The sequence below is a fragment of the Leopardus geoffroyi genome, chromosome C1 (assembly GCF_018350155.1).
Source record: "Leopardus geoffroyi isolate Oge1 chromosome C1, O.geoffroyi_Oge1_pat1.0, whole genome shotgun sequence".
NCBI lineage: Eukaryota > Metazoa > Chordata > Mammalia > Carnivora > Felidae > Leopardus > Leopardus geoffroyi.
Window position 1 is genome coordinate 167,234,465 of NC_059328.1, and position 27,373 is coordinate 167,261,837.

The following is a 27,373-nucleotide window of genomic DNA, read 5'->3' on the forward strand; positions in this document are numbered from 1 at the left end:
GTGAGGTGATGGATGTGTTCATTGTTATGGGAGCAATCTTTTCACAGTGTATACATATATCAAATCATCAAGATGTACACTTTAAATATCCTACAATTATATGTGTCAATTATATCTCAACAAGCTGAAAAAGGAAAAAATGATTCAAATCTCCAGATTCACAATGCAGGGGATCTCTGTATTACAAACACCAGGTTTACAAAGAATTCACCCTGCACACCCTTTCTGTGCCTGTAATGCCCTATTACCGTCATAGGACATGCTATTTTTCAGCTTCAGAAGATAACGTGGCATTTGGGACCAAAGGGTGTCATGCTAAGTGAAATAAGTCAGACAAAGAAAGACAAATGCCACATGATTTCACTTACATGTGGCATCTCAAAGACAAAACAAATGATTAAATGAACAAACAAGAACAGAACACAGAAACAAACTCGAAATATAGAAAACAAACTGGTGGTTGCCAGAAGAGACAAGGGTGGGGGATGAGCAAAATAAGTCAAGGGAATTAAGAGGGACAAACTTCCAAGAAAAAAAGGGGGAAAAAATATGACAAAGAAACACTTTACTTTTAAGAGTAGGTAGAACTTAGGGGTGCCTGGGTGGCTCAGTCAGTTAAGCCTCTGAATTTGGCTCAGGTCACAGTCTCATGGTTTGTGAGTTTGAGCCCCTTGTCAGGCTCTGTGCTAACAGCTCAGGGTCTGGAGCCTGCTTTGGGTTCTGTGTCTCCCTCTCTCTCTGCCCTCCTCAACTAGCACTCTGTCTCTCAAAAATGAATAAATGTTTTAAAATTTTTTTAAAAAAATAGCAAGTAGAAGTTAGAGGCAGCGTTGGGTTTGGCCATTCTGCAAATCACCTCACTTTTCAACATTGCCTGAAATTCCACTCTTGTGTTTAGATTAATAAACATTTACTTTAAAAAATTAGAGATGGGGGGCGCCTGGGTGGCGCAGTCGGTTAAGCGTCCGACTTCAGCCAGGTCACGATCTCGCGGTCCGTGAGTTCGAGCCCCGCATCAGGCTCTGGGCTGATGGCTCAGAGCCTGGAGCCTGTTTCCGATTCTGTGTCTCCCTCTCTCTCTGCCCCTCCCCCGTTCATGCTCTGTCTCTCTCTGTCCCAAAAATAAATAAACGTTGAAAAAAAAAATTTTTTTAAAAAAATTAAAAAAAAAAATTAGAGATGGGATGGGGTGGTGGAAAATTTTAAGAAGAAGAAAAACAAAAGTCATGGATTGTTAAGAAGGTAGCAGACGTTCACACATTAGTGTAGATCAGATTTCTTTCCTTCTAACACTGCATCCATCTTTCACAAAGTTTTGACCATTATTTCTCTGTTGCTTTAGAATCAAGTCTTCCTATCAAATTATGTTTAATCCATAATTATGTAGCAGAGAGAATGACTCATGACCTCCCAGCCAAACTGAAAGTCACTTACAAACCACAGCAATTTAGAAGTCTGGCAAGGGCCAACATGGGGTAACATGTTGCCGCCAGCTTTGTTTCTAATAGAGTCATCTACTGACCCAACAAATGCTAGGTGTCCCAGACTCCTCTACTGGATGCTTCAGGAAATCCATAAATGAATATGTCATGGCCTTGTTTTAGAGAAATTCATAGCCGTGGAGAAATTAAACATGTGGAGATACCAGACATGTGAACAACTGAAATGCCAGCAAGGATGGAAAAGTTGCTTTAATTAAACAATAAGCAATGCTCTGTGAGAAAAAGAAGGGAGGGGTGCCTGGGTGGCTCAGGTGGTTAAATGTCTGACTTCGGCTCAGGTCATGATCTCACAGTTCGTGGGTTCAAGCCCCACATGCGGCTCTGAGCTGAGAGCAATGAGCCTGCTTGGGATTGTCTTTCTCCCTCTCTCTCTGCCCCTCCCCCACTTGCTCTCTCTCACAATAAATAAAAATAAACTTAAAAAAATAATAGAAGGGAAAGGCAAGTGCTGGGAGTATCCAAGAGCTTCCCAGAGAAGGAGTCTGGATTGACACTGTGTCCCAAGGTCATCGGGCTAAGATTTGCATAGGGCTCACCGTCTAGGCTGGAATGGAGACAGAGCTTTAGATAGACCCTCTCTGCCCCATGTGCTGACCTCAAAATATTGTCTAGACACCCTAAATGTGAATGCTACTCTCTTTGTTTTGCTTCTGGGCTAACTTCTGTGGGGCCCAGTCTTGAATTACATAACAAAGTCTGTTTACAGCTTCTGTCTCCGCTTAGCTTTTCTGACTAAGGCGTTTAACACTTGCCCCTGGTTTCATTTTTGAAGCACACCCTGTGTTCATTCTCCTCCTCTTCCTCTTTGGTAACCAAGCTGACCTCAGGCTATGCCTATTTTTTTTTACCTTCACTCTTCCCATGTCAACTCCAACACTATCACTTGCAATTAACTTTGAAAAAGAAGAAGAAAATGAGGGGAAAAACTTGAATGCTGAGAGCACAGACTAAATCAAGACTAAAGGTGAGAACAAATGTGGAAGGCATGGAAATGATAAGAAGGGTCAGTTCCTGGGGCACCTGGGTGGTTCAGTCGGTTAAGTGTCTGACTTCGGCTCAGGTCATGATCTCGCAGTTATGAGTTCGAGCCCCTTGTCGGGCTCTGTGCTGATGGCTCAGAGCCTTGAGCCTGCTTCAGATTCTGTGTCTCCCTTCCTCTCTGCCCCACCCCCGCTCAAGCTCTGTCTCTCTCTCTTAAAAATAAACAAACAGTTTTAAAAAATTAAAAAAAAAAAAAGAAGGGTCAGTTCCTCCTGAGAACAGTGAGGGAAGCACCTGTTCCCAGCCTCTCTCCTGGATTTGTCAAGGGCCATCTTCTCCCTGTGTCTCTTAACATCATCTTTCCTCTGTGCATGTCTGCCTCTGGGTTCAAATGTCCCCTTTTAAAAAGCTATATAGATCTAGGATCCACCCTAATGACCTCATCTTCACTAATTGCTTCTGCCATCACCCTGTTTCCAAAAGAGATCATATTCTGACATGCTGGGTGTTATGACTTCAACATAGGAATGTTGGGAAAGACAATTCAAGCCATAACAGTAGCCAAGGAAAAAGTGGAATAGTATCTTAAGGGTTGAGCAGCAGTGTTTTGTTTTTGATTTTGTGACACTAAAATGTAATTGAGAGAAGATGGGAATGGGTGACTGAAAAATGAGATATTAAGAAGAGAGACTCAAACTGAAAAGATGGAAAAGGTAGGACCTAGAACAGTGGACAGAGGCTTAGATTTGGAAACGAGGGGATTTGGAAAAGAGGTGGAAATTTCAGACAACAAGGGCAGAGAAGAAAAGAGTCAAGCAATTTTACCTTTTGTGGCTGAGTGACTCTGAGGTTAAGCAAAGCCTGTCCGGGAGCTTTAAAAGAGGATAAAAGTTTGTACTGGTTATTATGGAGAACAGAGCAGGGAGTTAACAGATGATAAATAAAGGAATTCATGGGGCTCCTGGGTGGCTCAGTCAGTTAAGTGTCTGACTTCAGCTCAGCTCAGAGCCTGGAGCCTGCTTCGGATTCTGTGTCTCCCTCTCTCTCTCTCTCTGCCCTTCCCCACTTGTGTGCACGCACTCTCTCTGTCTCTCTCTCTCTCAAAAAAAAAAAAAAAAAATTTAAAAATAAATAAATAAATAAAGGGATTCATGAGGCTAACTGATAATAGGCCATTTCCTTTTAAATAGATCTAATCGGAAAATCCTGCAAATGTTTCATTTTCTTTCAGAAGTAGAAACAGAGAAAATGAGTGATTGAGTTTACTCACAAGTAGCGCTGGTGGCCCAGGCTGAAGACTATGAGGAGGGAAGCCAGGAAAAGGCAAAAGGAAAGGGAGTGTGGGGAGAGCAGGGTCAGATGATGCTCTGGAACCAAGTGCGGCCACAGGACTGGGAAGCTGAGGTGAAGGCCTTTGGAATGATGAACATCACAGAGATCTAAGGCCTCAGTATTGAAAGTCTCCAAGTGGATGCTGAAGTGGAATAGAAAGGTTGTAGGGATTTAAGGGGTGAGTGTGTTAAGCCATAAGAAAATGCTTCTCTGGTGTCTGCTTTAAATCGACTCATTTTCGCTATTATGATTATGATAGCAGTATTACCTTGAGTTGTAATAATAGTTTAACTATACAAATCCATGTTTTGTGGAAATTTTATTTAAGGGCTAAATGAGGAAGAAGGTGGAGGAGGAAAGGAAGAGAAGGAGAAGAAGGAGGAAGAGGACAGGGAGGAGGAAGGTGGATGGTAGTGGGGGGTAGGAGGAGGGAAAGGAGGAGGGGGAAAGGAGGGGTTGGAAGAAAACATATAAAGAATTATTGTAAAAGTCATAAGTAAAAAAAGAGGGAGAGGAAACTTTTTCTAAGCCTTTAAACTTAACGAGCTGGTGAAGATTCTGTAAACAAAATGACAGCAGGTAGTTTTAAACCTGGTGATCATGGAATACAATGTTCTTTATTTCCTTCCTTAACTCACCTCTTTCTTAGATGGGCATAAACATTTCTGAGGGACTTTCTAAATCAAATTTCCCCTAGAAATGAAAGCATATGGTTCACTAAGCTTTAAATTAACCCACAAGTTAAGGCTCCAGTAAGTTTACCAACGTGAAAAAGCCCATCATATTGTAGATTTTCCCAATGCTTACAGGCAAATGCAGTACTATTTATACTTATTTTGCCTGTTAGTAATGAAAATGTTTCTAATTTATGTTCTGTAAAAAGTGACATCTGCTTTTAATTGGGAAGTTCATTAAAAAATCAGACAAGTAAAACAAATTATTCACTAAAATGAAGACAGAGGAATTGAAATGCACTAATGCAGGTGCCTTTACTGTTTGGGGACTCACTTAATTTCTGCCTTGAGACATTTCAGATCCAGACCCCACTTTATTTTTTCCATTACATAAAACATTATAAAAGAAACAAACTCTGCTTCATTTTATACATTTTCCTTATAATCACCGGAGATGATGTAAGCTGACTCGCTGCAGCAGTATGTTTTATAGTGGTTTTACCATTTTCTCACAGACCTTCAGTGAAAGAATTTGGGGATGTAATGAAAGTTCAAATAGAATAGTCAGCTTCTTTATACAGGTTAATACGTGCCACAATGAGAAGAAAATGATGTATGATATAGGTATATGGTTTAATAACATGTAATCATTAAAAAATATTTAAAATATGCATTTCACACCTTTTGGGATGAGCACTGGGTGTTGTATGGAAACCAATTTGACAATAAATTTCATATATTGAAAAAAAAATAAAATAAAATATGCATTTCAATGGAGAAATGCTTATGACTATAATGCTAATTGGAAAACTCACAGTGCATACATACACAATTTTGTATATAAAAACATATAGTGTATTATACTCACATACCCAGTTTGGGGATATTCAATTTTATGTATATTTTCTATTTCCTTCCCATTCCCATCCACATCCACACAGTGTGGTTTCACATTTCTTTAGTTTTATGTATTTTCTAATTTTTCTAAAATGAAAATGTATTATGTACTCAGAAAAATAAAACAATAAACATAGTATTATTGTAGTGGCTCTACTGATGATGATTATGCATTTAAATTATTCAAATAAGCTTGCAAGAGATTCTGCTTTACTTTCTTATCTTATAGTTATAAATATTTTGTAACTTTAAACTTGGCTTTTTTCCTCTAAATACAGTTTATGTGGGACTTAAGGACTGGTATTTTTTAAGATCTCCAAATAATACTTTTTGAAGGAACTTGAGGCTAAGATCACAAATCCAATTTATGAAATCACTCAGCAACAACTGGAAAATATTTTCAATGACTTGGAAAATCGGATTAGATGATGAATCATGGAAGATGGTTTTAATCTTGAACTGAGGAATGTGAATTCTACTATATGAAAACATTGAAGATGATATTTCTATACATGTCAGAATACCAAAGATCATTGTTAGCCAAGGACTGCATAAACAACATCTAGTCATCTGGAAAATTAAGGAGAATATGGACATACAGGAAATAAATGGGAAAACCTCTAAGTCAGTGCCTCTTAAACTTTAGTGTCAATTCAAATCCTCTGGGGAAATTTGTTAAAATGCAGATTCTGACCCAGAAGGTTTAGTGGTTAGAGTCTGAGATTCTGTATTTCTAAGACTTCCAGATGCTGCTGCTGTCTGTGGGCCACATGTTGAACAACAAGGCTATAAGTCTCCTTTAAGCCTTCAAGATGGGGATTGGAGTGCCCGAATGGCTCAGTCAGTTAAGCATCAGACTCTGGGTTTCAGCTCAGGTCATGATCTCACAGTTTGTGGGATTAAGGCCCACATCAGGTTCTGCATTTACAGCATGGAGCCTGTTAGGGATTGTCTTTCTCTCTCCACCCCCTTCCCCACTTGTGTTCTCTCTCTCTCTCTCAAAATAAATAAATATATTTTTTTTTTAAAAAAAGCAAGGCATGATATCCTCAATATCAAAAGACATTACACTCCACCTAAAGTTGTTCTCATCAAAATTGAAACACTTTCTAAGTGACTTTCCTGTCTTCAGTATCACTCCCTCTCATTCTGATTATTCACAGTTTCCAAGGTAATCTTCAAAAATGCATATCAGTTTCACTACTATACTTGGATGGTACTCATTGCCCATCATGTCTCTAACCCAAATGCTTACAGGGGCTGGGCACATAATGTGAATGAGGTAAAACAAAGGTGGAGGGGAGGTAGTAATGAGGAATGGTAGAGACTGGCAAACTGGAGTGCATATGCCTTCTCTAAAGGAAATAGTATTACAGGGCTCCAGCCAAGTGTTGTTATGTCTATATGAAAAGGTGAGCCTGATATTACCATATCTCCCAGTTTTTTTAGAAGGAGAAATCTGGATTGCTTTTTTCATAAAAAAATAGCCATTTTAAGATTGACAAAATTAATTTGATGACCCAAACTACCTAGAATCTCTCAGCATGAGGTTCAGATCTCAGTAGTTTTTCAAAGCCCAGGTGTTTCTAGTATGCATGAACTACAAAGGGTCTGAACTAAACCAAGCTTTGAAGAAACAGAAGAGGATTAATAGCCTACCACAGTGGTATGAGAATTACTTTAAACTGAAAACATCTAAACAATCTGCAGTCACAGAAAGAAATATTACCTAAACTTAAGCAAAGTCTCCTGAAAATATCACTACCATTGACTCTCTTCCCAGAGAATTTCCTAATTGAAAGAAGACTGACTCTTAGTACCAGGAAGTATAAATTCAGCTGCCATAAACTCTCCCACTGGGAAACTTCCAGCCAGGAAGAATACAAACTGCCCATTTCATTTACATCAAAAAGCCCAACAGAACCTTCCATACCCTTCCACTGGGGCCCTCAGCCCCCACCCTCTTTTTGTTAAATTGATATACATAAACCTGAACTTCTGGCTATTCCACAAATTTTCCATTACTGTGATCTCCCATGCATATATGAAAATAAACCTTGTCTTTACTCCTGTTAATCTATCATCAATTAATTTGTAGGCACCAATCACTGCACACAAATTGGAAAAGTTTTCCTCCCAATAGAAGTTCAAGTTCATTCCTGAAGGCAGTTCTTATATGAACATTATTTCTGATGTATAGGAGAAGGAATGATTATACCTCCTCAAAAGAGATAATATGGAAGTATTTATTTATATACTATGTTAACACATCCTAAAAACAACTGTGAGCTCCAAAGTTTGAATTCAAGCCTTGGGGAATCAAATTCATATATGAGAAAATCTAGGAGTATGTAAGGCTCTTAACCAAAAGGTGGTTTATAATCATCAATATCTGCTATTTCTTTATCTGCGACATATGTAAAAGGAAAATATCTTTCTTATTTGGTAAACAAAGTATAATGATTTAATACAATTTACTCATAGTCAAAGATTATAATAAAAATTCCTTTTGTTGGGGCGCCTGGGTGGCGCAGTCGGTTAAGCATCCGACTTCAGCCAGGTCACGATCTCGCGGTCCGTGAGTTCAAGCCCCGCGTCAGGCTCTGGGCTGATGGTTCAGAGCCTGGAGCCTGTTTCTGATTCTGTGTCTCCCTCTCTCTCTGCCCCTCCCCCGTTCATGCTCTGTCTCTCTCTGTCCCAAAAATAAATAAACATTGAAAAAAAAAATTAAAAAAAAAAATTCCTTTTGTTCAATTATTTCAACACATTCTGAATAAGGTATCATATTTATTAAGAGATAGGAAGTTTTCCAAATTCCTATTTGAATATATTCCAGTAAGAAATGATAGAGGCATTTTCAAAATTTATTTAGAAAGAACTTACTGTGTAGACTAACAAGCAATACAGAACAGCTTCCTGCTGTTCAATTTAGCTGTGGGGAGCAGAAACACATACTTTCCCTGTGTTACCAGATTATTTATGAGTTTCACTAATAAATCCCCAGCTTGAGGCCTTATTTATACATTAAACCTCCTTTGAAAGAAACATTCCCCCTTCCTTTCCTCATACCCATACCCAAACAAAACTCCAAAATATAATATGCCGGTTCCTGCTTAAGGTTATATAAAATTGGAATCCTTCCCTAAGAACAAGGAATGAGATGGTTGAAAAAGGACACATGAAAACTATTTGAACATTTACACCATTCATGGGGAAAGAAAAACATTTTTGAGCCACTACTAAAATGTGGGTACTTTCACAAATATTTTTTTTAATATGAAATTTATTGTCAAATTGGTTTCCATACAACACCCAGTGTTTATCCCAACAGGTGCCTTCTTCAATACCCATCACCCACCCTTCCCTCCCTCCTATCCCCCATCAACTCTCAGTTTGTTCTCAGTTTTTAAGAGTCTCTTATGCTTTGGTTCCCTCCTTACCTTTTTTTTTTCTTCTTCCCCTTCCCACAAATATTTTCTAATTGAGTTTTCACACCTCCTCATTATAGGTGAGGAAGGTAAGGCTAAAAGACATCAAATGCCCCCAAAGTTACACAGTAAGTGACAGCAGAGATTTGAGCCATTTTTAAAATGTGGACATAACCCATTATAACATTATAATCTATTTTTTAGAAAACTTGTTCATCCAGGTAAGAAGAGGGTCAGTCAGTCCAAGGTAGCTAAGGAAAGTATCTAACCGGCAAATGTTGGTAGGTCCTTGCAGAACACTTAACACCGTAAATAAGACTAATTACACAGGGCCCTGAGTTTAGAAGAGCCCCATGCTTGGTTTAATGCTCTGCTGTTGCTGTATTGAAATCTCAGCAATTTATTAAGAAAGGCCTCTACATTTTCACTTTACGATGGGCCCTACATATTCTGTAGTTGGTCCTTTTTCTAAAGGCCAACAAAGTGAGAAGAAAGTTTACAGATATGAAAACTTTCCTTGAGGAACCAAAAGGTGGTTGGGTCCCAGTGTCAGGAGCATATGTCTTAGAATAGAATAAAGTTAGACACCCTGGCAGGAGATATACCAGGGGACAACTTTCTGGGTTTGACGCTTTCTTTCTGCACCTACTTGGTCAGTGCTTGTCAAGGTACCATTTTTGGGACAGAAAATAGTGGCTCCAGTCCAGTTCCCTCAATACAAGAGGGAAGAAATAACATCAAGATGACACTGGAATCTGACCAGGTAGATGGTTACTATATGAGAGATAATCAAACTGATCTGTTTCTTAGTGAGCCCTCTCTAATTCTCACTAAGTGAAAGGGATAGAACTTAACCCCGGGAAATGGGTCTTGAAACAAAGCAGGATTGAAAGTCCAATCAGTGGGAGGTCCTTCAAGGGGTCCCCTTCTTTGTATGTGTCTGGGGTAGAGGGGAAAACCAGGAATGGTTGAACCCTAATTGAAACAACAGAAGCTCTCTGCACTCAAGGGCACCCAGCCCCTTCCCCCCCTCCCCAACTCATCTAGAAGGGGTCAAGTTAGACCACTAGCTTTCACTGCCTTACCAGTTAGACCACTAGGTTAGACCACTAGCCTTCCATGCCTTACCAGTCAAAAATTGCTGATATCCCAAGGGAATATTAACTAGAGAAAAATAACATCTGATGAGCACACACAACACACTGAAATACCTGAATCAGAGGAAGTAGAATTAAGGCGCTGGGCAGATCAAACATTTAATATATGAATAAAGTATATCTTAAGATATAAAGAAGAACATTAGATAAATGAAGCAGGACAAAACAATTACAAAGATGAATCAGTGTGAGGCAACGGCATGAAAAATGGAATCGCTGAAGTGAAGAACTTGGCAACAGGGCTGAATAACAGAAGAAGTTCAGTAAAAGCACCCATGAGCTAGAAGGTCAGGCATTAAGAAGGGATAAAGAAATAGGAGCCAATTAAAGTTGTGAAAGATAGAAGTAGAACATTACTATCTATATGAAAGAACTTGTCAAAGTCCTGTAAGAACTGAGGTTATAGGTCAACAAATACTTTCTCCAGACTGTGAGATTTTCCTCAGGGCTGTGAGGAACCATGTATTACAGGGAATATAACTCCAAGTATGTCTAAATTTTGTGAATAAACCACTTTTGTTTGTTTTAAAGGAGGCGACAATTCTGTGCAATTCAGGTCATCTCTTCGGCTTAGCATTTAGGGATTTTGATAGAATTTTCACTGAAAAACACTTAAGAGTTTGACACCCAGAGAATAAACTGCTGTTTAGCCTTAACAACAACAAAAAATAATAATAATTTCCTAAACAGATAAACCAATTGTGGAAAAACTTTAAAGACCTTTAAAAAATCATCCCCCGTAACAGTCTTCTGTAATTGAATCTTTTGTCGATCAGGCAAATATTCAAACCAAACACATGGGATACCTATGTATACTGCAGTGTTCAGAGAGAAGCCATAAATAAACAAACAAAAGCATCATGATCTCTCTGAGACTTCAGTCCAGATAAATGCAGTCTACTGCTTCCCCTGCCTGTCCCCCCTCCCCATGCCTGCTGCCAATCCCACCCTTCCAAACATGTAAATATTTATTTGGTTTGTCTTCCTTAGTTTCAACCCTTATCTAGTAGTGCTCGCCCATTGTTTTCCAGAGTTTCAAGACTTGCTGTAATCTATAGCTATCAACCACCCAAGATATTAATAATAGAAAGTTCTCTAAGTCTTGATACTGATTAAAGTTTTCACTGTTCCCACTCAATCTACTACAAATGAACTTTTGTTTCCTTACAGATTAAAATGGGGCACCTGTAAAGAACTTTGGAAAGTATTTATAGACCCCACACATACAAATGAATCAATTTCCAAATAACAAGACGTCAGGGGGAGAGAGGAGCCCCTCTACACAGCCGGCCACTCTGCTCATCTTGCTTTCAGTATTTCATGATTCCATCTTGCACATTCCACATACCTACAAGTGGTTGACTTGTAGTGATTACTTTTTACAAAAAGAAGAAATGTGAAACAAGTCAAGGAAATGGGGAAATATGAGTGGGAACAGCAAGAAACTATACCCGGAAATCATAAAAGTGATAGCATAATGAGACTTCAGTGTAGGAAAAAGATTTTTTTAGAAAGCTAGAAGAATGTAGTTTAAGAGTTTGGTCCTTGGAGCTAGACAAAACCTGGAATCAAATTTCAGCTCTGCCACTGACAAGATACATTACATTGGTCAAGTTACTTTGCATCTCCAAGCCTCTGTTTTTTGTTTGTTTTGATCTCTAAAACAATACCTACCCCTTACGGGTTTGTGATCATTTATATAACGCATCTCTTGAATACAGTGTCTGATACATACTAACTATTCAAAAGAAGATAGTTATTATTGTTGTAGAGGCTGTTTTGTTGGTTATTATTCTAGAAGCCCAGTCAGTAGGCAGTGGTATTAGCTAATGCTATCAGAATCTTTTCTGTGTAAATAGTGATTACTCAGGGAGAGTTTTGGTATTTCTCTATATTACCTACAGAAGTGTATTCAAAAGAAGTCCATGCATTTTTAAATTATTTTTTAGTGTGTCTCTTACCTTTGCTTTTATTATTAATTCCTCATGCTTACAGATTAGTTCCTCATTATCTGAAAGTGATGAGCCCAGACTTTGTTCCTGTAAATCTTTTATGGTTTTCTGAAACCAACAAGTAACCTAGGTAAGAAGCAACAAAGAGAAACCAAATTTCAAGTGATTAGAAAAGGCAAGTAGAAAGTCAGAAGTATTTTCTTAATTTTTCAAAACTTAAGCTATTTCAGTCTCTTTTTACATAAGCTCATTTCACATGTTAAATTCATATGATTGGGTTTTTATTTTTTCTTCACTTCAATCTCTACATAAGAGAAAAAAATAGGGCAATTCCTGAAAAGCATGAAAATGAAATATCAGTTCAGTAGATTACACGGAATAAAGAAAATAATTCAAAAATCTGCTAACAACAAAATAGGTTCCTGCAGTCTATAAATCATGCATTCTTTTAGGATATAAATCTTTTCTGGATAAGAATATGAATGTGAGTATAGTTATTACATAAACCCACATGAAGCTATTAAACAGCATATGTAGAATTATATTGCCACTCTAAAAAGACAATGCAAAAATCCTTAGTTTGTTGCAATTGCTGAAAATCTGTATTCAGAAAATGGAGAAGTTTTTAAAATTCTGTTGATATAGTAAATAGCTAAGGGCATGACTCACATTCATTTAGACTGGATTTATAATACATGCTTTACACAGGGTTGAAACAACAAATAGCAAAAGACTTGAAAGAAGCTGCACATTTTTAAATGGTGACATAAGTGGACATAGGACTGCTGATATGGAGACCCTAGATGCAGATTCCTTATTCCAGTTAAATCAAAGAGGATTTCACTCTCAAATCCTACCCAGTATTATCTTCATGATCACATCACAGCTACTGATCCCTAAGAGCCCACACACAACATGCTAGACAGTTTGCTACTTGCTTTTTGGGCCTCATTTCTATTTCTCTCCACAACTCTCTAACAAGTACGATATCATCACTGTAGTGGTGAGGAGATGTGAAGCAGCTTATCCAGGGCCATACAGTAAGAGGCAGAACCAGGATTTGCCTGCAAACCTACATTAATCCAAAGTTCATTCTCTTTCCACTGTGCCCTGCTGCCATCTTAGATCACCTAAAGTCTTATAGCCCTGGTTATTAGGGAGAATTATTTCAAACCTGAAAAATGAATCCTGGCACCCCATTCAGAATGGTGGGCAGTGCTCAAACATTATACTATGCCTTTTTACAGACTAGGTTTTCTTGTCCGCAACAGCCTCAGGATTTCTCTGAACTCCTATAACATGGAGAAATGCATGAACCAGGTGGTCAAAGAGAAAGCTAGGTTAGTCCTGAAGCTCTCCACATAATAAATATACCCCCTACACACACACACGCACACACACGCACACACACATACTACACAAAAATCAAGTTAGGAGTTACTAGAATAGAACATTCCATTATCAATACAGGGCTGCTATCACAAAGCTGGTTATGAGATAAAATGGTTTATACCAACACTTAGCATTTTTCAGCATGGAATAAGCAGTACAACTGGGGGCAAGAGGGTTTCTCCAGCTTTCCGCTAACTGGAAATCCTTGCTAACTGGCATTTTAAGATAACAACCATGCAATTAAAAAATAATAGTAACCCTACAGCAATTTTCATGTGAAGTGCACCTCATTTTTTTCAGAATATTTGGTAAGCTGTGCATAATGTGCACATTAGATAACCTCCATATCTAAATATTGTATTAGTGTATTTACAATTATTTGAAGATAATCTGTATTTCTATTAACCCAATTAGAACTAGATGATATGTACAGTATGCATATTAGAACCCACAGAGAGTATTTTATTGAGAGCTATACAATTTATTCATTAATGGGGCACCTACGTGGCTCAGTCAGTTGAGCATCTGGCTTCCACTCAGGTCATGATCTCGCGGTCCGTGAGTTTGAGCCCCGCATCGGGCTCGGTGCCAAAAGCTCAGAGCCTGGAGCCTGCTTCACATTCTGTGTCTCCCTTTCTCTCTCTGCCCCTTCCCTACTTGCATGTGTGCTCGCTTGCTCGCTCTCTCTCTCTCTCCCTCAAAAATAAACATTAAATTTTTAAAAATTTATTCATTAATTTTTATTAAAATAATTTCTCACAAAAGATGCAGTAAGCCCATATAAATACACAACTAGAGGAATGATTTAAAGGCTTCATCAAAGAAAAATGGATCATGAATATAACTAACTTAAAGAGAGCATTTATCTTATTAAATACTGGAAGTGAATTTTATTTATTCTTAGCCAACGTGGGAGGAACTCAGAAATTTCAAGAATGCTTTAATAGGGAAAGTTAATATAGAATCTGAGTGAATAAAAAATAGGTACAAACAGGTGTTTGCTAATCTCTAAAAACAGGTGAGAACCCTGAACTCTCAGATAATCCTACTCAATTTTGTGAGTCAAAGTCTTGTCATCTAGCACATGCCATCAGTGATGAAAGGAAGGAGTGAGTTGTTTTGATTTTTAAAAGGTATCTACTGACCTCATCCCCTAGATTTGGCAAATACTATTTCAACACCCAAAGGATACTATTCCTGTATGGCAATACTATTCCCTATAGGCGAATGCAGTTTAAGATCTAAGTTGGTATTCTGTGCATTCTGATCACATACCTTCCTGATAAAGCATGCTGACTCTCTAGATCTACACATTTTTACTACCAAATGCACCCTGGGAAGAAACATAAAAACAAGTTGGTATAAAACTCAGAAGTAGTTCATCGTAGGGGTGTTACATCTCATCATGAGGCATCACACACATGAGCAGCCTCTTAGATCAGATTTACTGTGCGGTGCTGTGGGATGCACACGGAATAGGCTCTCAGAGTCCTTCTGATGTAAAATCAGGACACCTAAATTACTGAGAGTATGTCAACCATAATACTCTGCCACCTAATAAATCAGTCATTGCATCTCACAAGTAGCTAGTGCAGACAGCTGCATAGATATTCCAAGAGCACTTTTTATAAGCGTTTAAATTATATCAGCTGCTGTCCAAAAGCCTGAGTGAGAAGTACAGTAAATGATGCATCAGAACATTCTGTAGAACATGGTCCTTGCAAGAGGATGAAAACATGAGCCAAGAGTTCAGGGGATATAGATAGGAAGGAAGAAATAAACTGTTCAGAGTATGCAGTGGAAATCAGTTCTGGGCAGTGATGGATTAAGGGAGAAATGGCAACATTTTTCCTCTGTCTTCTCAGTTCCTACCTTCCAGCTTAATCTCAGTAATGTGTTCATGATCATCCTACCAGTTTTATATGACATTCTAGGTACTCAGTGCCCAGTGGAGGTAAAACTAACATAGAGAAGGAGTAGAGATCTTTTTTGGGGAGGGAAGGGGAACACCTATCAGGGAGTGAAGGGAAATAGAAAGAGAAGGGAAGTCAGCAGATTCAAAGAAGGAGCGATCAGGGATGTTCAATGAGAACCAAGAGCTGCCTTGGAAGTTAGGGATGAGTGCCAGGAAAATGCACTCAAATGCTGTATGTAGACCTGCACCGTCCTATATGGTAGCCACTAACCACAAATGGCTATTGAGTACTTGGATTGTGCCAAGCCCAAACTGAGATGTGCTCTGAGTATAAAATACACAGCAAATTTCATAGACTTTGTATACAAAATAATAAAAATACCTTGCTAAGAAGTTTAGAATTGGTTAAATATTGAATTACTACTTTAGATTTGTTAGCTTAAACAACATGTATAATTGCTTTTCACTTTTTATGTGACTCCTTACGTTTTTAATGTGGCTACTAGAAAATCTGAAATCACATATGTGACTTGAATTGTATCTTTACTGAATGGTTCCACTATTCAAGGATATTCAGACTATCCATGTTGGTTAATTGTAGATCTAAGGACTGAGTTTTTTTAATGTTTATTTATTTTTGAGAGAAAGATAAAGCATGAGCAGGGGAGGGGAAGAGAGAGAGGGAGACACAGAATCGAAAGCAGGCTCCAGGCCCTGAGCTGTCAGCACAGAGCCCAACACGGGACTCAAACACACATACTGTAAGATCATGACCTAACCTGAAGTCGGACGCTTAACTGACTAAGCCACCCAAGTGCTCCAGGACTGAGTTTTAATTAAAGGCAATTTAAAAGAGTAGAGACAGGAGAACATTGAAATGATATCTCAGTTGGTAAGCATTTACGGACCACTGAGTGGAGGCTAAGGAGGTAGAGTTAATGACACTTCCAAAGAAGCTTATTGCTTCAGTAAAGGAGGGATGTAATGACAGCTTTAAGGAAGGAGAGGCAATCAAAGGGGCTTCTCTGCACTTTTTTTCTTTATTTGATTAGACGAGACTCAAGCATTTTTTGAGACTCAAACGTAGCAACTGAAGATGCATGAAGGAGAGTTGAGGGGAAAGGCGGGAAGAGAGCACTAACTGGGCAAAGAAGGGCTAGCTTGTTGGACAACCCATCCCCACCTCAACACCCTGTTGGGAAGTGAAAATGAAAGTAAAAGATATGAACCCAACCTTTGAAGAAAGGGGGCAGGGACTACTCTAGCCAGGTTACAAATTACCTCATCCAATCTTTACATCCCTCCTCTATGGAGAGATTTGCTTTTCAGCAGATGAGGAAACACACCCAGGAGGTGTGTTACAAGGTTAAACAACTTCACACAACCAGTAAGAGGAAAGTTCCACAGGTAGAGGCAGAAATGTCATGATCAGAATTCATACTTTCTTGTCTAATGTTTTTCTTCTCACTGCAGAACCAAAGGATTCCAGAGAAAAGAAATGGTTCTTATAGGCTATGTTTATGAACATTCTTAAGATAAAAAACCAAAACACAACACCATAGTTATAGAATCTAATTCTAACATGGAAATAGGTTCTATATACCACCACGGGGAATCAATGGAAATATTGCATTAGAGATGACAGATGTGTGGGTCAGGCCCATCAGGAACAGTGCTTGAGAGGAAGAGGCCAGCTGTGAGTAGAGGCGACAGCAAGGGCAAACAGAATTCCAAAGACAGGAGTAAAACATGGGAGCACAAGTGATAGAAAATGCTGACAGTCAAGAATAAAACACTCAGGTGACACGAAGGTGAACTGCTGCTGCAGCCCAAAGCGATGCATCAGACCGCCAAAAACTACCAGTCTTTTTTTCTGCAATTTGTTCTACAATCCGAGATCAGATCTTATTTTTTGATCTTTGTTTAAAACTATGCTGGAGGAAGCGAGCTAGCAATAAGCAATTCAAACCACCTTAATAGAAATGCTTAAGGGAAGATGAAAATCTCTTCAAATTACTTTCATTTTCTTTTCCATGTGCAGAACAATTCTTGACAAATAACCGGTTACTACTAGAGACAAAAACTGATAAAGGAGAGGAAAAGGCATCAGTTATTTATCTTCTTTAACCAAGGAATTTTTGATAATCTCTCTTCCAATTATCAAAAATGCACACATATATAAAGCTGTTTTCAATCATAGTGGATGGTCACAGGTGACAGTTTTAATATCTACTTTGTTTTTGAAGGCATGCTAGTATTATAACAACTATTTTATCTCCCATAAGGTTTTTTTTTTTCTTTTTTACAGTAGGGAAACCAGTAGTCATTATTTTGTACTATGCAATATGGTCAAATGTGCTCTGTATCTAACTAGGCAATAACCAAACTTCAAATATCCATTTGCTCCTTTGGGTGATAATGTATACTAGGGAAAGAGGCACTAAAGCTATGTTGCTAATTTTTGTACCTGAGGACTTGGGAACAGGGGAAGAAAGAAGAATTACTCCCAAAAACATGGATTGGGTTTCTTTTTAGATGCATTCTGGGACTAACTATTGGTTTATGATTATTTGGCCTTCATCTCCAGAGATTCTGGGAGGATAAAGTTCACAACGTTTCTTTTGTGGAATCTGGAAGCCCTCCATGAATTACTGAAGTCAACTGGAAGGTATTAGTATCTCCTCAACAAATTATGGAATCTCAGTATCCTCTACTATGGGTAGTAGGAAAGCTAAAAGGTGTTGTTTGTCATGAAGCAAATTTGTTACTTTATAAACAGCTTTGGACATAATCTATCTGCCTGTCTGGAGTCACAATTTTATGTATTTAATTATTCTGATTTGTGTTGACGTAACATTTTTCTTCTCACATCTATACAGAAGAAAAATGGCACTAAGGACTTCCTCCCTTCCCTTCCCAAGACTGGCCTCAACTCTTGTTTGTGTTTATGTAGGCTCTTTACTTTCAACTACTTAATGACAGAAAGCCATTTAGTCCAGTGGATAAAATCAGTACAGTGGACACCTCTGGGCCTAAATTTTATTTCTAGCATTACCTCTGATTCATTGGGGCAAACCCTCCCAGTAGTAGAAGAAAGTCTTTATTTCAAGAAAGGAAACAGAGACTAGCCTAGTGTCCCAGCAACGTGCATTACTGCCAAAAATATCTAAGGCACAGTTTTCCCAATATAACTTAGGGTTCTACCATAAGTGACCTGGAGTTAATTATATTCCCTGTGTGTGTGTGAGAAAGAGAGAGAGAGAGACAGAGACATAGAGAGACATACAGAGACAGAGATAGAGAGACAGAGACAGAGAGACAAAGAACAGACATGATAGGGCTACTTAGGAGTGGGACCAAAGTTTGATATTCTCACATTACCATCCCCATTTCTAAGCCACACAGACAAATAGATTTGACACTGAAGCTTTGGCCTACATTTTGGTTGTTGGAAGAACTGAAAGTCAGAAACTCTCATATTGACAGGATAACTGCTCAATTTTAAGAGATGTTGTCATTCTTTCAAAATGTGCTATTTATCTTATTTGCTTATAAATCTTCCTATAAAAATCATTAAAATTAATCATACCCTTTACTTGTCTTTGGGGACCATGAGAATGAGGGAAGAGGAAAGAATGAGTCCTACTTCTTGGCCAGCTTGGGGTGGTAGCAGTGCTGAGAGAAAAGAAAAGCCAACAATCTTCAGCACCAGAGGCAGGGAAGAAAAAGAGATTGGGGTGGTAGAAGGAGATCACAGGCAGCCATGGGGCTGAGCAGACAGCTCAAGTAGCAGCAGCGAACTCTGTCACACAATGGAAGGGTCTGAGGGTCAGGGATCAATGTGGAGCCTTTCCCACTGAGCACCCATATCAAACAGCTTTATCACCGGTCCTACCACTGCAGAGAGTGCCATTTAGTCACAGTGTGTGTCCCCCAATCCTCTTAGTGACTATTTAGGGGCTTAAATAATTGTTCCTAATTAAAATGTTGTTAAGCCAGTTGAACAGTATTTAGAAATGACAAAGCTTAATGATTACATAATCAACCATAAGAAGTATAAATGAGCTAAAAAAAATAGCTAAAGGGTAAAAAAGTTAGAAAAAAATTTTAATTAAAAAAAATTTTTTTAATGTTTATTTATTTTTGAGAGAGAGAGAGAGAGAGAGAGAGAGAGAATGAACAGAAAAGGGGCAGAGACAGAGGGAGACACAGAATCCAAAGCAGGCTCCAGGCTCTGACCTGTCAGCATAGAGACCAATGCGGGGCTTGAACTCATGAGCTGTTAGATCATGACCTGAGCCAAAGTTGGACCGACTGAGCCACCCAGGCACCCTGAAAAAATTAATTTTAAACTTACAAATAAAGTTGCCTTTCTGAAGAAACTATACTCACTACCAAGCCGTGAAGTGGCATTTATCTTCCCTCCATATCATAGTATTTTGGAAAGCTAAGATTACCTAGTAATTTAGAGAACTGGTGTGGGATCTGGCCAACATGTAAGATTTTATGTGCAGACATTATCCAGTAAAGCTGAGAAAGTGACCACCAATATATATAATGATATGGTGAACATCTGAACATTTATTGAGCACTTACCTTATGTTAAGCTGTGCTCTAAACATTTTTACATATATAATGTCATTTTTTATAGAAAATCTATAAAAATGTATAAATACTATTATTATCCTCATTTTCAGAAAAGGAAACTGAAGTGTAGAAGTAACTAGTAAATGTCAAAGCTAGAATTGATATCCATGCTATCTGCACCAGAGTCCCTCTGTCATGGCCTTTGACATGCAGTGTCTTTGAAAGCAATACCGGTTAGCATGCATTCTTATTAGGAGGGGTTGCTATTGCTGTAAAATCATATGCTTCTCCTGTACTGTAAGATACTTTGCATTTACTGCTGGCATGTCTTAGAGTAAATTCTAGAGCTAGTCTATGTGTTAAAATAAAACTCTGATGGGGGCGCCTGGGTGGCTTAGTTGGTTAAGCGTCTGACTTTGGCTCAGGTCACAGTCTCATGGTTTTTGAGTTCCAGCCCCACATTGGGCTCTGTGCTGACAGCTCAGAGCCTGGACCTTGCTTCAGATTCTGTGTCTCCCTCTCTCTCTGTCTCCCTCACTTACTCTCTGTCTCTCTGTCTCAGAAATAAACACACACTAAAAAAAATTTTTTTTTAAATAAAACTCTGATAAATTTTAATCTATGAGTGGCTAGAAAGTCATGTATGTCTGTTACTGGGCTGAGCTATTAGATATCAGTATCTCCAAGATAATTCAATCCTTATTTTGATTTTATGCCAGCCAGTGTTAGAAAGCTGCATTCAAACAGAGACTTTTTTAAAAAACACACTAACCTAGGCACTTTTATGTTACCTCATGTTAATTTAATCTGGTCAACCGTTCAAGCTCTAAGTCCTGTTTACAACATAGGATCATATAAAGGAGAATACACTTGTATGTGTGTAAGTGTATATGCTCACACCCACACAAAAGCTTTATAGCTTCCCACCAGGTACAAGGCTGATGCCCTGAGGCTGTGCTTATATGTGCCATCTTTGATGCCATTTTAATTGCCTATTGATGAAGAATATGATTACGTATGGCTACATGATTATGATATACATGGTACTGAAATTATAAAACCTTCCAAATGTGAATTCTGTTACCGGTTTTTCCTCCTGCAAAGAATTGTATCTTATAAGTATATGCGATCTGGGTAGTAAAAAGAGATTATATGCCCTTATGTCTTACTTAATTCTTTTAGATGTCCTTGACACTGTCTTATACAAAGAGATCATGAATAACTTAGTTTTAATTTATTTGTTTGTCTCACTTATGCCTGATTGGAGCAATTGAGAAAAATTACATTCATAAATCTTCTTGCCAAGATAATTAATTATGCACGAAATATTCCAAGCTGCTTCTGATTTTCATTAATGAAGCAGATTATCTGCAAAATAAAATGCTGCTGGAGTTAGGAAGAAAGGTCAGCCAGCCGCTCATCTTTAAGTGCAAAACAAGTGCACATTTTTATATCTGAAAAACAATGATAACGAGAGAACATGCTATGATTATGTTTATCAGACCATCACATCCCAATTAAGATGGAAAAGTATGTGGTTTTCATTTGCTATTTTCTTGTGACTGATACAAACCCTATATATATCACCACCCTTCTGGTCGGCTAATTTCTTTTCCAAAGGAGAGTTAGCTGAACTACATAGTTCACAGCATTAGGCCATAAGCACTTAGAAACAGAGAAGCACGAAATGTACCTTTTAAATGGCCCTTATGAGAGAAGACGCATCAGATATTCAGACATCTACATTATTATTCATCAGTAATCTTTGCTCTAATTCCCCCCTTAATCTTCCTTTTTCTTAAGTAGTTAAAATGATTGACAAAGCTGGAATTTTATTAATGTAAGATTTAACAGCTCTTATGTTCCCTTAAAATAAGTACAGACCTGACAAAAAAATCTTTATCTTCCAATGAAGCATGTGCCTCTGTATAAACTCATGGTTCAACAATGTTCTAGGATTATCAGGTAGATTATCCAGGAACATGATAATTATAGAGCCCAATTACTATCTAACAGAGACACACCCAACTCGGTGTTGCTGCTGCTGCCACTGTTCATTCACCATTGCATCAACAAAACTTTAAAAGAGAACAAAAAACTTAAAAACTTCGGTAATATAATTATGCTTGTATCTACCTGGATTTTAAAATACTTCCTTGTTCACATAATTATAAACACACAAAGTATTAATTATTGCTTATAATATTGAGAAACTAGAGAGACTCTACTTCCTCATCAATATGATTTTGCTTTAAATTGTGTAATAGCTTGGGGCACCTGTGTGGCTCAGTTGGTTGAGCGCCTGACTTCAGCTCAGGTCATGATCTCATGGTTCGTAGGTTCAAGCCCCGTGTAAGGCTCTGTGCTGATGGCTCCAGAGCCTGGAGCCTGCTACGGATTCTGTTTCCCTCTCCCTCTGCCCCTTCCCTGATTCTGCTCCATCTCTCTCCCAAAACTAAATGTATATTAGAAAGAAAATTTTAATTAAAAAAAGAAAATTTAAATTGTGTAATATCATGATAGACGGTAACTACACTTATCCTGGTAAGCATGAGCATTGAATAACATATAGAATTGTCAAAACACTGTTATACAGCTGAGACTAATATAATACTATATGTCAACTCTACTTCAATGAAAAAAATTATGCTACATTCAAATAGTGAAATACTATATTAAAATTATTTATTGGGGCGCCTGGGTGGCTCAGTCAGTTAAGCGTCCGACTTCAGCTCAGGTCACGATCTCGCGGTCCATGAGTTTGAGCCCCGCGTCAGGCTCTGGGCTGATGGCTCAGAGCCTGGAGCCTGTTTCCGATTCTGTGTCTCCCTCTCTCTCTGCCCTTCCCCCATTCATGCTCTGTCTCTCTCTGTCTCAAAAATAAATAAACGTTAAAAAAAATTAAAAAATAAAATTATTTATTGTACTTTTGACACAAGAATATACCTATGACTTGTTCAATTTAATTTAAAAATGAGGTAATAAAATTTCATATATTGAAAAATAAATAAATAAAAATGAGGTAATAATACAGCATGTATAGGTTAATTCCATTAGTTTTTATTTGTTTGGTTAGGTGTTTCTTTAATAAATGTGTGTGTGCCTGTGATTGTGCCTCATGCTTTTATAAAGGTCTGGAAGGTCGTAGTATGCCAAATGCTAATAGAAATTATCTGTGTGGATAGTGATCTCATCTACAATTTTAAATTTGATTATTAAATCATAAGCAGAAAACAATACAACTATCTTTTTGTTTTACTACTAATTGAATGCCCATTGAGCAAGAATGGCTGTTGAAATTATAAAAGTGAGTTTTATTTGATGACACCTTTTGAACTCAAGACAAATAATGAAACTAGCTTTTAATGCAAGAATAGTCTTGCTTAAGGGGCATCAGGGTGGCTCAGTCGGTTGAGTGTCCAACTTCTTCTCAGGTCATGAACTCACGGTTTATGGGTTCGAGCCCCATGTCAGGCTCTGGGCTGACAGCTCAGAGCCTGGAGCCTGCTTTGGATTCTGTGTCTCCCTCTCCCTCTGTTTCTCCCCCCACTCACACTCTGTCTCTGTCTCTCTCTCAAAAACAAAAAAGTAAATATTAAAAAAAATTTTAAAAAAGCATAGTCTTTACTTAAGCATGGTGGTGGAGGTGGGTAGGAGTATAGAAATATGCAATATGTCTATCTTTTTCAGACAAGATGACAAAACAATGCTGACACCAATATAGCAATTACTATGTGGCAGTCCCTCTTCTAAGCACTTGGCATATAACTCTTTTGATGATCCTAACAACACTTTGAAGTAGATACTATTATATCTACATTTGACAGGAAACTGAGTCTGAGGAAGGCTAAATACTTTCTCAGTTACTCAGCTAGTAAGTGGTAGAGCCAGGACTTTAACTGCTTTCAGTTAAAAGTCTGGACCCAGGATCTGTGCTCTTACAAGCAAGCGAGCCCAAAGAAGCACCAGTTACTTTATTAATTACTCCAGCTGTTGTCACTGGTGTTAACAAGAGAAAATATAACATGGGATGTTTTAAGACTGATAAACCTATGGGTGCCTGGGTGGCTCAGTTGGTTAAGCATCTGACTTTGGCTCAGGTCATGATCTCACGATTTATGAGTTTGAGCCCCACATCAGGCTCTGCACTCACAGCATGGAAACTGCTTGGGATTCACTGTCTCCCTCTCTCTCTGCCCTTCCCTGACTCATGCTCGCTCTCCCTCTCTCTCTCTCAAAAATAAATAAATATTAAGAAAATTAAAAATAAGAGCCTAAATTTTATACTTAAGAAAATGACTGTCTTAATTATTGGCCAATTTTATTAAAAATAACATTTATCCATATTATTATTTTAAAATTGAGTTTGGTTGAAGACTGTTAGGAATGGAGTCTAATTGAAAGGCTAGTTCTCTTAACCACAAATATACATTCTTAAAGCTTTCACTTACCTAGAGCAGCCTCCAAAAATTAAACAGTATTGAGAGACCTCGACGTATATACCAACAGTAATGACAAACCCAGGGGAAAGATTGTGGACCAGATGTGAAAGAATTCATAGACTGTAAATTTTAATCAGATTTATTTAAGTGCCTCTTAAACTCATATTTATTAAATGCCTCTTAAAATGCTAGACTTTGTGCTACATGGGCTTTTTTTATTCTCTTCTTTTCTTTTCTTTTACATCCAAATTAGTTAGCATATAGTGCAACAATGATTTCAGGAGTAGATTCCTTAATGCTCCTTACCCATTTAACCCATCCTCCCTCCCACAACCCCTCCAGTAACCCTCTGTTTGTTCTCCATATTTAAGAGTCTCTTCTGTTTTGTCCCCCTCCCTGTTTTTATATTATTTTTGTTTCCCTTCCCTTATGTTCATCTGTTTTGTCTCTTAAAGTCCTCATATGAGTGAAGTCATATGATATTTGTCTTTCTCTGACTAATTTTGCTTAGCATAATACCCTCCAGTTCCATCCACGTAGTTGCAAATGGCAAGATTTCATTCTTTTTGACTGCTGAGTAATACTCCATTGTACATATATATACCACATCTTCTTTATCAATTCATCCATTGATGGACATTTGGGCTCTCTCCATACTTTGGCTATTGTTGATAGTGCTTCTATAAACATTGGGGTACATATGTCCCTTCAAAACAGTACACCCGTATCCCTTGGATAAACACCTAGTAGGGCAATTGCTGGGTCATAGGGTAGTTCTAATATTAGTTTTTTGAGGAACCACCATACCATTTTCCAGAGTGGCTGCACCAGTTTGCATTACCACCAGCAGTGCCAAAGGGTTCCCCTTTCTCTACATCCTTGCCAACATCTGTTGCTTCCTGAGTTGTTAATGTTAGCCATTCTGACAGGTGTGAGGTGGTATCTCATTGTGGTTTTGATTTGTACTTCCCTGGTGATGAGTGGTGTTGAGCATTTTTTCATGCATTGGTTGGCCATCTGGATGTCTTCTTTGGAGAAGTGTGTATTCATGTCTTTTGCCCATTTCTTCCCTGGATTATTTGTTTTTTGGGTGTTGAGTTTGATAAGTTCTTTATAGATTTTGGATACTAATCCTTTATCTGATATGCCATTTGCAAATATCTTCTCCCATTCTGTCAGTTGCCTTTTAGTTTTGCTGATTGTTTCTTTCACTGTGCAGAAGCTTTTTATTTTGATGAGGTCCCAAAAATTCATTTTTTATTTTGTTTCCCTTGCCTCCAGAGATAGTGTTAAGTAAGAAGTTGCTGCAGCCAAGATCAAAGAGCTTTTTGCCTGCTTTCTCCTTGGGGATTTTGATAGCTTCCTGTCTTACATTTAGGTCGTTCATCCATTTTGAGCTTATTTTTGTGTATGGTGTTAGAAAGTGGTCCAGGTTCATTTTTCTGCATGTAGCTGTCCAGTTTTCCCAGCACCACTTGCTGAAGAGACTGTCTATTCAATTGGATATCCTTTCCTGCTTTGTAAAGATTGTTGGCCATACGTTTGTGGGTCCATTTCTGGGTTCTCTATTCTGTTCCATTGATCTGAGTGTCTGTTCTTGTGCCATGTGCTACGTGTTTTACATATGTTATTTCATTTAACCCTTACAACAATTCTGTGAATTAATAGTTATTTTTCCCACTTTAAAGATGAAATTCATTAAAACAATAAAATACCACTACACACCTATCAGAATGGCCAAAGTGCGAGACACTGATAACACTGATAATGCTGGTCAGGAGGTGAAGACACAGGAATTTTCATTGCTGGTAGGAATGCAATATGGTATAGTCAGTTTGGAATATGGTTTGGCAGTTTCTTATAAACATACTCTTACTATGTATGAGCCACCAGCTGGATTCTTTGGTATTTACCCAAATGAATTAAAACTTATGTCCGTGCAAAAGTCCATACATGAATCCTTATAGCAGCTTTATTCATAATCACCAAACCTTGGAAGCAACCAAGATGTCCTTCAGTAGGTGAATGGATAAATAAACCATGGCATATCCAGACAATGGAATGTTATCCAGCACTAAAAAGAAATGAGCTATTGAGCCATGGAGGAATCTTAAATGTATTATTACGAAGTGTAAACAGTCAATCTGAAAAGGCTACATACTGATTCCAACTATATGACATTCTGGAAAAGGCGAAGCTATGGAGACAGTAGAAAGATCTGTGGTTGCCAAGGACTAGGGTGAAGGTGGAATGAATAGGCAGAACACAAAGGATTCGTAGGGCAGTGAAATTATTCTATATGCTACCATGATGGATACATGTCATTATACATTTAACCAACCCACAGAACATATTGTACCAAGAGTGAACCATAACATAAACTATGGATTTTGGGTGATAATGACATATCAATGTATATTCACTGATTATAATAAATATACCACTCTGGTGCAGGATGTTGATACTGGGAGAGATTGTACATGTGCGGGAACAGGGGGTACTCTGTATTTTCCCACTCAGTTTTACTGTGAATCTAAAACCTGCTCTAAAAAAGAGTTTATTTTGGAGGAATCTTGTGGCTCAGTTGGTTAAGCATCTGATTTCAGCTCAGGTCATGATCTCACTGCTCGTGGGTTCCAGCCCCATATCGGGCTCTGTGCTGACAGCTCAGAGCTTGGACCCTGCTTAGGATTCTGTGTCTCCTTTTCTCTCTGCCCCTCCCCCTCTCATGCGCTGTCTCTCTCTGTCTCAAAAATAAAATGTTAAAATAATTTTTTTAAATAAAGTCTACTTTTATTTTTTTAGCTTATTTATTGAGAGAGAGATTGAGAAAGAGAGAGGTGGGGTGAGGCAGAGAAAGAGGGAGAGAATTCCAAGCAGGCTCTGCATTGTCAGCATAGAGACAGATGCAGGGCCCCAACTCACAAACCAGGAGATCATGATCTGAGCCTAAACCAAGATTCGGATGCTTAACCAAGTAAGCCACCCAGGCACCCCTAAAGTCTACTTTTAAAAAGCACCTCATCAATAAAAGCATATACTCCTCCTAAAAATGATGAGACGCCAAAAGTTAGAGAACTCACCATGTCAGAAACCTTCTGCAATACCTTACTT

The 27,373-nt window shown here is 38.2% G+C and overlaps 1 protein-coding gene across 4 annotated transcripts in view; it reads right to left on the reverse strand.

The window, feature by feature from the left end:
• CCDC141 (coiled-coil domain containing 141) overlaps window positions 1-27,373 on the reverse strand; it is a 207,975-nt gene that overhangs the window by 108,241 nt on the left and 72,361 nt on the right. For all 4 annotated transcript variants that reach the window (XM_045480374.1, XM_045480376.1, XM_045480375.1 and 1 more), the window contains exon 6: window positions 11,933-12,049. In XM_045480374.1, the coding sequence (XP_045336330.1) occupies window positions 11,933-12,049 (117 nt within the window). The remainder of the gene's footprint in view (window positions 1-11,932; window positions 12,050-27,373) is intronic.